The sequence below is a fragment of the Bombina bombina genome, chromosome 3, assembly GCF_027579735.1.
Source record: "Bombina bombina isolate aBomBom1 chromosome 3, aBomBom1.pri, whole genome shotgun sequence".
NCBI classification, from domain to species: Eukaryota; Metazoa; Chordata; class Amphibia; order Anura; family Bombinatoridae; genus Bombina; species Bombina bombina.
In genome coordinates, this window is record NC_069501.1 from 631,649,489 (window position 1) to 631,661,882 (window position 12,394).

General features: G+C 37.9%; 1 protein-coding gene across 3 annotated transcripts in view; it reads left to right on the forward strand.

The window, feature by feature from the left end:
• The window catches only part of DHX40 (DEAH-box helicase 40), a 527,461-nt gene that overhangs the window by 433,858 nt on the left and 81,209 nt on the right, over nucleotides 1-12,394 (forward strand). For all 3 annotated transcript variants that reach the window (XM_053707320.1, XM_053707319.1, XM_053707321.1), the window contains exon 16: nucleotides 5,226-5,295. In XM_053707320.1, coding sequence (XP_053563295.1) covers nucleotides 5,226-5,295 — 70 coding nt within the window. The remainder of the gene's footprint in view (nucleotides 1-5,225; nucleotides 5,296-12,394) is intronic.

Consider the following 12,394-nt stretch of genomic DNA (forward strand, 5'->3'; position numbering starts at 1 on the left):
AAACGGGGTTCTCCCGAGAAACGCGTAGCTATTCTACTCTTATTAGGAGATTGATATTCACACAACCCAGCTGTATATTGTTATACCTTTGGTACTTTTATTCTGTATAATAAAATACTAATTTTAACTTTTACATCAGTCTGGTGTTGGTGTGTTTGTCTCCATATCAGTAACCTTAGGGCATTCCAGCCCATCTCTCCATTCCACCTGCAGTTCCAGTCGAAGGGAAGGATTGCCATTGGGTCCTATCCAGAAGCCCTGCAGGCAGTAAAATCCCAATACTGCATACATCCGGTGGGGATCCTCCACACAGCCAGCTGGTTCGCTGTAGAATACCAGCCTGCTCCTGTTGGCACAATAGAGTGCCGCCAATTTTGTGAGTACCCTTAATCTGCTGCTGTTTGGATTCATTTATCGTTTTTGACCTACACATGTGGTGCCTCTGTTTTTGTTTTTTGTCTTAACATTATAGAAGTACATCATCCCCTTGGGTGACGACAGAGAGCGGCCTATCAAGTCCTGGGACGTTTGAGGATACCTGTTGGACTTAACAGATCTGGCTGGTCTTATTTATCCATTTAATCATTTTATTTTGTATCATATCACTTTGTATTGTTTTTATTTTTTGCACATACAGGGAATTTTATATATCACATTGTGTGTATGTATTTGCAATTTTAGTGCCTCTTATAGAAGCCCAGTGATTCTCATCACGGTTGCTTCTTTATTTGATTTACTTCTCTTTCTTTTTGGCTAAGGAGTATTATTCGTTTAGCTTATGAGACTGCTGGACAGCAGCCTCCTGAAAGAATCACTGCTCATTCTACGAGGGCTGTTTCTTCTTCCTGGGCATTCAAAAATGAAGCTTCTGTGGAACAGATTTGCAAGTCTGCAACCTGGTCCTCTTTGCATACTTTTTTAAAATTTTATAAATTTGATACTTTTGCTTCGGATGAGGATTCTTTTGGGAGAAGGGTTCTACAAGCGGTGGTGCCTTCTTTTTAAGTCTACCTGTCTTGTCCCTCCCTTATCATTTGTGTCCTCTAGCTTGGGTATTGGTTCCCACTAGTAATTGATGATTCTGTGAACTCACCATATCTTAGGAAAGAAAACATAATTTATGCTTACCTGATAAATTTATTTCCGGATATGGTGAGTCCTTTATTTAAGACAGTTATTTTTACTGAAACTTCAGGCACCTTTGCACCTTTGTTCTCGTCTTTTTCCTTCAGTCCAATGACTGGGGATTATGGGTAAGGGAAGTGACATATATAGCAGCTTTGCTGTGGTGCTCTTTGCCGCTTCCTGCTGGCCAGGAGTGATATTCCCACTAGTAATTGATGATTCCGTGGACTCACCATATCCTTAAAGAAAGAAATTTATCAGGTAAATTATGGTTTTTTTTTTCTAAACAATAAAAGTATGATTCACAAATTGATTACTATTTGTACCCTGCTCGGAGTTGCAGTGCTTGTTTTAGTCTGTTTTACATTCTCTAATGTCCACATCTGCTAATGTTTCATCTCTTTGTCCACCGGCAAACATGCTGGTTATACCACGCTCAAGCAAGCGTAAAAATATATATTTCCTCTACTTCTTCTACTAGAGGTGCAAATTCAATTATCTGCGCCTCTCAGGCCATTATCTGTCTCTAAGTATTTGTTCTCTCTTCCTAAGGAATTATCGTCAAAATTTTGTTTAAGGCTAGAACATTTGCGTTCCTTACTTAAGAAGATTGTAGGGACTCTAGTTATCCAGGACTCTAACCTGTCAGATCATGGGCTATTAGTATATTATTTGCAATCCAAATTTCCAAGTCTGTGCAGATTTTTTTCCAGTGCCGACCTTGGTCACGGATAACATTCCAAAGAATGGGAACAATTCCTCTGGAGAATAGCTCTTAATTCAGAGACCCTATGGATAGGAAGTTAGAGGGTTCCCCCGGAAGACTTTTCTACAGGGGTGGCTACTATTCCAATCTGCTGGGAATATCACTTGTGTGGCAGGTTCAGCTTCTCTTTGATGTGGTTCATTATCTGACTTGGCTTCAGTAAAATCATCCTTAGTAGATATCAGGCGCACATTTGCTGCTTGTGATTGTCGCACTTTTATTGTGATGCGATTATTCAGATTGTCGGTTTGGCGATACGGGCTAGAAGGGCTGCTTGTATGGTATCAAAGTCGAGACTTTTAACGTTGGCTTTCAAGATGTTGGTTTCAGCTCGGATCTATTATCTCAATGGTCTTGGGTGGCATGGTGTTTTTTTTTTTTCCCCAGGATAAAAAATAAATCTAGGGCCAAGGGCAAATCTGGTAATCGTCTTCATTCCTTTCACCACTTCAGGAATCTAAAATCTTCTACCTCACAGAAATCAGATTCCTCAATATCCACCTGGAAGCCTAATGCAGTCTGGAATAAATCCAAGCAGAGCAAGAAGTCCACTCTAATGCAAAATCTGCATGAAGATACAGTGCTGGTAAGGGGGAGGTTAAGCCTTGCTTTTGAAGGCCTGGGCTCAGTCCATCCAGTATCTCTGGGTTATAGAAATCATTTGTCAGGGGTACCGGAAAGGTTTTCAGACAATACCTCCTTAAGAAAGGTTTATTCTGTCTCAAAAGCATGCTGCATTCCTAGGACATGAGGGTATTTGTTCCTGTTCCTGCATCAGTATTAGGGACAGGATTTTCTTCCAATCTTTTTATTGTCCCAAATTGGGAAGAATGTTTCAGACCAATTCTGGATTTGAAGACCCTAATAAAGTTCCTAAGGGTGTTCCTTTCTTTCAACTGGAGTCTAGCAAATACATTCTCATTTGGTGATCCATAGTGTAGACTTAAAGTATGCCGACTTGCAGATTCCTATTCTCAGTTAAGTTATTTATCCCCCTTACAAGAGTTGTTTTCTGGGGGGTTGTTCATAGATTTGGTCTTCATGAGGTCTTTTCTGACAGATCAACACAAATTTAATCAGCTTGCCAGAAGTTGCCGTTACTATCTCAGGCATATGTAACCCAGTATATGGAGGTGTCGGTATGATGGTGGCAGCATCAGATGCCAGTCCGTTGGCAAGATTTCATCTATGTCCACTACAGCCTAGCCTCTATGTCAGTGGAATGGAGATCATTTCCCCCTGTCACAAATAATTCAGTTGGTCTGGGTAGTCTCCTTTTTGGTGGACAGCCTCCATTCCGGTGTCTCAAGAGATGGTTTTTATGCGTTTGTCATGGGAGACAAATCAGCCAATAGGATTTAAGCAGCTCTCGTCCTATTGGCTGATTTGAAAATGTCAGCCAATAGGAATGCAAGGTACCCCAAATATAAAAGGGGTACCTTGCATTCAATCTTCAGTATGCGGCAGAGATCGCATGAAGAGGAGCCTCTATGCGGCTGAGGACCGCCGCTCCTGATCCGTGCATCGGGGAAGACCGCTCAGCATCTTCTTCGGAAAGAAGATAGAAGATGGTCCCGTGTTAGATGAAGATGGAGCCGCCTGGAAGAAGACCTTCACTGCCGGACTTCAGGAACTGTGAGTACCTAATTCGGGGTTAGACTTAGGTTTTTTTTTTGTTGTTTTTTGGGGGTGGTTTTCTTTTTAGATTAGGGGATTTTTATTTTAATGGCAGCAAAAAGAGATAATTGCTATTTTAAGGGCAATACCATACAATGGCTCTTAGGGGCAATGGGTAGTTAGTTTTTTTTAGAGTTAGTTTTTTTATTTTGGGGTGTTGGTTGGGTGGAGGGTTTTACTGTTTGAGAGTACTTTGTATTTTTTTTTAGGTAAAAGAGCTGATTGCTTCAGGGTGATGGCCTACAAAAGGCCCTTTTAAGGGGTATTGGTAGTTTGTTAGATAAAGGGATGTTTTTATTTTGGGGTAGATTTTTTGTTTTTATAGGGGTAATAGATTGGGTTTCATTTTTTTTTTAATGTTAGTTTTTTTAATTTTTTCGTAGTGTTAGGATTTTTTAATTTTGTAACTTAGGTTTATTATTTTTCGTTTATTTTAGTTTTTTAAAATAGTTATGTTAGGTTTATTTATAGTTTAAGCTTAGTTTTTTTTTTATTTCACCGGTAAGTTTTTATTTATTTTAAGATAGTTATATTGTAACTTTAATTTAAAGTTAGGGGGGTGTTAGGTTTAGGGGTTAATAGTTTAAATTAGTGTGTCGTGATGTGGGGGGGGCGACGGTTTAGGGGTTAATAGGTTTATTATAGTAGTTGTGATGTAGGGGACCGGCGGTTTAGGGGATAATAGGTTTATTTAGGTGTTAGTGATACAGGGGATGGTGGTTTAGAGGTTAATCACTTTATTTAGTGTTGGCGATGTTGGGGGGCGGTGGATTAGGGGTATTTAGACTAGGGCTTCTATGTTAGGGTGTTAGGTTTTTACATAACTTTCTTGTCGCCTTAGACATCATTGGGAATAGCGTTATAGTGATCGTCATTCCGCAATCGCAGGTATTCATTTATTTCTAACACTTTCTCTCCATTGATGTCTATGGGGGATACGTGCATGAGCACGTCAAGTCAGGCCTTGGCTTTTGTGCGGTATGAAGCTTAGCGCACCATACTGCACAACAAAAGAAGGTTTTTCTGTAACTTGCAATGGCAGCGCTATGGAAAGTGCTGTACCGCTAAATATTTAGCGTTATTTACGCACCGGGTTTAACGCACAACTTGTAATCTTGGTGAATGATAATAGGAGTACATTAGAAAGTTGCTTAGAATTGCATGCTCTACCTAAATCATGAAATAAAAATGTTGGGTTTCATATCCCTTTAGCTCAAGCAGCCAGCGGTACTTGATGACTTAATCCTTGTTGTATTACTGTCGGTCGATTTGTGGTGCTTTATTTTGGCATTTGTAGCAAAATAAACCAATGTTACATAAATATTCGGTTGGCAAAAAGGTTTTTAATAAATATAATTGAATACATAGGCAAAAGTGCATACAAAAGTGTGTACCTAGGCAAATATTTTTTATTATAAAAATGTATTGGCTCTCTCGCAGCACACTCTTAGAGAAACACTGATCTAACAGTCCACTAACCTCATATGCCAATTACAACTTTCTTGTGCATAAATATATTATCTAGGGAACCAATGATCAAAAACTTGCCAGCATGAAGAAAAAAAGCTTGCAAAGTCTTTGGTGGGGGGTTACCATGCACTAGTCAGTTTATAGGCATAAGCACATTTTAAAAATGACAAATTGATATTTTCTGTAGGTCAATTGGAACAACATTCTGTACCATGGATGGACACGGCAGCACAGTACACATCCATCCTTCATCAGCTGTAAGTATCTTATTATATAGCTGGATGTTTTGATTAAAGGGCCATAATACCCAAATGTTTAAACACTTGAAAGTGATGCAGCATAGCTGTAAAAAGCCGACTAGAAAATATCTCCTGAACATCTCTATGTAAAAAAGAAAGATATTTTACTTCAAAAGTTCCTCAGTAGCCACCTCCCATTGTAAAGGAATTCTAAGCAGCATTTTAGTGTGTCTGTCCTAGGACAGCTGAAAGGATGAGCCTCGTGAACTCTCATATTATTTCACCAATCAGGTAAAGGAAGCTTACTATGAAATCTCATGAGAGTTAAGTCAAATCTCATGAGATCACAGTAAGAGTTCATGACCTCAGCACTGCTGATGCTGATTGGCTGCTGTTCATTTCTTCATTTTTTTTATTTTTACCTGCAGCTGGGAGCAGGTGAAGTATAACTTTTTACACAGAACTTACTCTGCTGAGCTGAGGAGATTGTGAGGTAAAATATCTTCCTTTTTTACATAGAGATGCTCAGGTGATATTTTCCTGTCAGCTTTTTACAGTTATACTGCATCAGTTTCAAGTGATTTAGCATATGAGTATTATGTCCCTTTAAGTCATTGTTATCAGGATAACCTTGTTTGTTGTCTGTTTAAATGTACAATGTCACCTCAGAAAATTGTTATAAGATTTAAAGGGACAGTAAACCTTAAAAATAATGTTATATAATTCTGCACATAGTGCAGAATTATATAACATTATTTAGGTGCTATAGCTATAAATGCCTTTTTTACCTTTTAATTTGTTAAAAATATGGCGCTTTTACAGACCCGCTCTCTGCTGAGCGGGTCTGTTATATTTAGTCAGCGCATCGGGCCAGCTGTATAGTCACAGCCCGGCCCGACCGCGCCATAGCACTAAGTGCAGCTCGCTCCTGTGACAGGAGCGAGCTGCACTTAGTCTTATGGCGCGGTCGGGCCGGGCTGTGACTATACAGCTGGCCCGATGTGCTGACTAAATATAACAGACCCGCTCAGCAGAGAGCGGGTCTGTAAAAACGCCATATTTTTAACAAATTAAAAAGGTAAAAAAAGGCATTTATAGCTATAGCACCTAAATAATGTTATATAATTCTGCACTATGTGCAGAATTATATAACATTATTTTTAAGGTTTACTGTCCCTTTAAATAACATGATATGTTTCCTAACAATATTCCAGATATTTGCTTCTTTACATAGCTTAGTATGATAACTTGAATCATATTATGATCATTTGTATACAAAATAGCTTCTATGGTTGCCAGAAATCCTTCTCATTACTTTACCTTTCCTACAGCAGTTAAAGTGATTGTAAAGTCAGCCTCCGGTCTAAACATCTGTGTAACATTTGTCTATAAAAAACTTGACTTTCATTCATCAATTCCTCACATTTTACTTCTTTACCTTTATTTTCAATACTTTATATTCTTTTTCGCTGTAATCTTCCTCCTCCCGGCATTCGCGCTCCGTTCCTGTTGTTTCTAACCTACGTCTTCATAGCCAATAACGGCTCTAACCACAGGGGGACCCACCCCCTTACCATGACGTAATAACTCCTTCTTGCGCATGCGTTTCATTGCGCTGCAAACCTCTTCTATTCTAAGCTTGTGCACATTTTGCGCATGCGCAATAGAAATGTATACGGCGTCGCAATAGAAATGTATACAGAGTCTTGTCATTTCCTAACATTATTATCGCTGGGTAAGTTGATATGAAAGGGCTCCGTATACAAGTACTTTCTCTTCTCTATCTAACCAACGATGCCCCTATTTTGAATCGAAAATATAAATGATATTACTTACACAACTATCTTCTATATGTATAAATGTAATAAATATTTTAAAAACATACTGTGCTATATAATGAGTTTTATTTATATAAGCGTTTATAATTTGGATGTATTTAGCATCAAATTAAAATATATATTTGCGCATGCGCAATGGCTAATCTAAACGGGAGCGCGCAATGCCGATACGTAAACAGCGGGTGGGACCGCTGTTTACGTATTTTCAAGGAGAATTAGGAAACAGTGAGTGGGAGGAGCGGGTAAAGTACTTTAACGATATTTATGATATAAAATTATAAAGAAATAATAACTTTTATTAAAAAATGATTGTGGCGGTATGCTTTATAGGATGATTCTATACATAACTATATCATCCAAACATTAAAAATTGACATTCACTTTAAACTAAATATGCCACAAACATATATATTGCTCACTGATGAAATTAGCATGCCAGAAATTAGTATGGATTGTTACCGCGCATATTTGTGCACAAGTGTGTGTATGTGTGGCCTACTAATTCAAAATTAAACTGTTTGTATGTGAGTGTATATGTGTGTGCCTGTGTGATCTACTCTATAATATATATATATATATATATATATATATATATATATATATATGTAACAGTCCAGAATGATCAGCACTCACTATACAAATCCAACACCTCGGTGCACTACTATCAAAGAGCAATATGTAGTATCTGAAAATCAGGACCCGGTTATAATCCAACTCAATTTCCAAATAATGTTTTGGCCCCAAATTGAGGCATTGTGTGGCTTCCATGTGAACAAGGCCTCAATTTGGGGCCGAAATGTTTTGGATATTGAGCATTTGTATATGCATTAAACGTGTTGTTATACTACTCTGAGCGCCTACTCTTATTTGGAAATCGTGTTGGATTATAACCGGGTTTGGATTTTCAGATACTACGTGTGTGTATATATATATTCATGGTCTAATGCACTCAATTACCTGAAAAATGTGAGGTTTATTTTATGCTTGTTCCACCTAAAGTTCCAAAGCCATCTATTTTCTTTTCTTGCTACAGAAGCAAATTTACCTTGCTGTTAGACAGGAAAAAATACCAATTCACCAGGTTTTTGACAGGCCCACTTGAGAATTATCTGCTACTCTGGTTTAAAGTATAAATGCTCTTCTCAAATGCTTGGCTTTTAACTGCTGAAATTCCCCATCTTGATGTGGCCATCACACAAGGAAGAGTAGCAGTTCTTGTAAATAGACTGAAGGCACATCTATTTGTCAGCTGGTAAAGGATCTCACAATTATTCTAGATAGAGCATGTATTATTACTTTGTGAGGTAAAATTGCATTAAGGGTTTCTTTGCCTGTATATTTGCCAATGCCAGCAAAGGGAATGTGGGAAAATTATTTATAATACAAAGTTTAAAGAGCACATTTTTTTTTAAAAGAGCTCTGGATTGTGCTATAGGGTAAAAAAAAACAAAAAAAACACATAACTTAAAACTTTTCACTACAAATGTTTTGTGCCGCCAACCACAGCTACAATGGTCTTTTATAAAGATATACCAAAGAAGATGTAGAAAGGACCAGCCTATTTAGGGGATTTTTACTGACATCTACCATTGCAGTGTTTTAATACAAGAAGTAATGTTTACTTTGGTCAGAATCCTCATTGTGACAATGACCCCTTCTCAACATCTCATCAGGATTGTGTGGGACTAAATAAAGAGGTTTGCACTGTAACTTGCACTTTTTCTCCTAGAGAAGAAGAATCCATCTCACCACAACAGTAAAAGAACTTGTCTTCCAAAACTGTGTTCCTGTTCAATTGTCAAATATCTGAGAAAATCACAGGTCAAATAAAGCTGCCAGTAGAAAACATTGTCAGGGCAGCAAATAAAGAGGTTACATCATAGCATTAATATTGGTGAAAGCTGATTAAACAGTAGTTGTATACAGCAGAAAGTATTGCCTCCTGTGGGAAACTATAAAATCTTGTGATGATAAGCAACTATGGTAACCTGAAAATATGGGTTCTTCAGGTTAAAACCAAAACAAATTATTAAGAAAAAGAGACTTTTTAGAAAAGTATACATTCTAAACCTGTAGACAGAAAAATGGTTAGTTTTCTTCAATCCAGACCTGGCCTGTAGAAAAAAACAATGAGCCCATTACAAAATAAGACAGATAACGGGCTCCATTCCAATCAGAATTCTATTGCAAAGAGCATAGCATGGCTTTCTTTCATGTAATTGGCAAGAGTCCATGAGGGGCAAAGTTTCCCAAACCTCAAAATGCCTATAAATACACCCCTCACCACACCCACAATTCAGTTTTACAAACTTTGCCTCCTATGGAGGTGGTGAAGCAAGTTTGTGCTAAGATTTCTACGTTGACATGCGCTTCTCAGCATTTTGAAGCCCGATTCCTCTGAGTACAGTGAATGTCAGAGGGATGTGAAGGGAGTATCACCTATTGAATGCAGCAATTTCCCTAACGGGGGTCCATTTCATAGGTTCTCTGTTATCGGTCATAGAGATTCATCTCCTACCTCCCTTTTCAGATCGACGATATACTCTCATATACCATTACCTCTACTGATAACTGTTTCAGTACTGGTTTGGCTATCTGCTATATGTGGATGGGTGTCTTTCGGTAAGTATGTTTTTTATTACTTAAGACACCCCAGCTATGGTCTGGCACTTTACGCATTTATATAAAGTTCTAAATATATGTATTGTACTTATATTTGCCATGAATCAGGTTCATGTGTTTCCTTGTGCAGACAGTCCGTTTCATATTTGGGAAATAAAACATATTAAGAAATATTTTTTTCTTACCTGGGGTTTAGTCTTTTATTCAAATTGACTGCTTTTTACTCTTTTAAATTGCGGGCAGCATTAGGCCCGCGGGTGCGCCAAATGCTAGACTTTATTGCGTCATTCTTGGAGCGAGAATTTTTTTGGCGCGAAAAGTACGTCAGTTGGCGCAAGTTCATCACATTTCCGGGGTCATAGTTGACGCGGAAGTCTTACACATGGTTGCATCGTTAGTGAGTGTGTCATTTCCGGATATTGTTGGCGCCAAAAAATTTTCTCTTACGTTGTGCGTCATACTTGGCACCAAATTTTTCATTAGTTTTATACCCAATTGCTGTTTTCCTCCTGCCTTTCTCTATGTCAGAGAGCTATGCTGTTTGCATTTTTTTCCCATTCCTGAAACTGTCATATAAGGAAATTGATAATTTTGCTTTATATGTTGTTTTTTCTTTTACATACTGCAAGATGTCTCAATCTGATCCTGCCTCAGAAGTATCTGTTGGAACGTTGCTGCCTGACATCGGTTCTACCAAAGCTAAGTGCATTTGTTGTAAGATTGTGGAAATTATATCTCCGAATGTCATTTGTAATAGTTGTCATGATAAACTTTTACATGCAGAGAATGTATCCATCAGTAATAGTACATTGCCAGTTGCAGTTCCTTCAACTTCTAATGTACATGATATACCTATGAATTTTAAAGAATTTGTTACTGATTCTATTCAGAAGGCTTTGTCTGCATTTCCGCCTTCTAATAAACGTAAAAGGTCTTTTAAAACTTCTCATAAAGTTGATGAAATTTCAAATGACCGGCAACATAATGATTTATCCTCCTCTGATGAGAATCTATCTGATTCAGAAGATCCTTCCTCAGATATTGACACTGACAAATCTACTTATTTGTTTAAAATAGAGTATATGCGTTCTTTGTTAACAGAAGTGTTAATTACTTTGGATATTGAGGAAGCTAGTCCTCTTGACATTAAGACTAGTAAGCGTTTAAATTCTGTTTTTAAACCTCCTGTGGTTACTCCAGAGGTTTTCCCTATTCCTAATGATATTTCTGATATGATTTCTAAGGAATGGAATAAGCCAGGTACTCCTTTTATTCCTTCTTCAAGGTTTAAAAAATTGTATCCTTTACCAGCAATTTCTATAGAGTTTTGGGAAAAGATCCCCAAAGTTGATGGGGCTATTTCTACTCTTGCTAAACGTACCACTATTCCTATGGAAGACAGTACTTCTTTCAAAGATCCTTTAGATAGGAAACTTGAATCCTATCTAAGGAAAGCCTATTTATATTCAGGTCATCTTCTCAGGCCTGCAATTTCTTTGGCTGATGTTGCGGCTGCATCAACTTTTTGGTTGGAGAATTCAGCGCATCAAGAATTGGATTCTGACATATCTAGCATTGTTCGTTTACTACAGCATGTTAATCATTTTATTTGTGATGCCATTTTTGATATTATCAAAATTGATGTTAGATCCATGTCTTTAGCTATTTTAGCTAGAAGAGCTTTGTGGCTTAAATCTTGGAATGCTGATAAGACATCTAAGTCCAGATTATTATCTCTTTCTTTCCAAGGTAATAATTTATTTGGTTCTCAGTTGGAGTCTATTATTTCAACTGTTACTGGAGGAAAGGGGTTTTTTCTGCCTCAAGATAAAAAACCTAAGGGTAAATCTAAGACTTCTAACCGTTTTCGTTCCTTTCGTCAAAATAAGGAACAGAAATCAAATCCTTCCCCCAAATAATCTGTTTCCAATTGGAAGCCTTCCTCAAATTGGAATAAATCTAAGCCTTTTAAAAAACCAAAGTCAGCCCCTAAGTCCGCATGAAGGTGCTGGTAGGGGGCAGATTAAGGTTTTTCAAGGATTTTTGGATAAATTCTGTCCAAAATCAATGGATTCAGAGCATTGTCTCTCAAGGGTATTGAATAGGATTCAGAGTAAGACCTCCTGTGAGAAGATTTTTTCTCTCATGTATTCCAGCAAATCCAGTAAAAGCTCAGGCTTTCCTGAAGTGTGTTTCAGACCTGGAGTCTTCAGGGGTAATCATGCCGGTTCCTTTTCAGGAACAGGGTTTGGGGTTTTATTCAAATCTATTCATTGTCCCAAAGAAGTAAAATTCATTCAGACCAGTTTTGGATCTGAAAATTTTGAATCGCTATGTAAGAGTACCAACTTTCAAGATGGTGACTATAAGGACTATTCTGCCTTTTGTTCAGCAAGGACATTATATGTCTACAATAGACTTGCAGGATGCATACCTTCATATTCCGATTCATCCAGAACATTATCAGTTCCTGAGATTCTCTCTTCTAGACAAGCATTAACAATTTGTTGCTCTTCCATTTGGCCTAGCAACAGCTCCAAGAATCTTTTCAAAGGTTCTAGGTGCCCTACTCTCTGTAATCAGAGAGCAGGGTATTGCGGTGTTTCCTTATTTGGACGATATCTTGGTACTAGCTCAGTCTTTACGTTCTGCAGAAT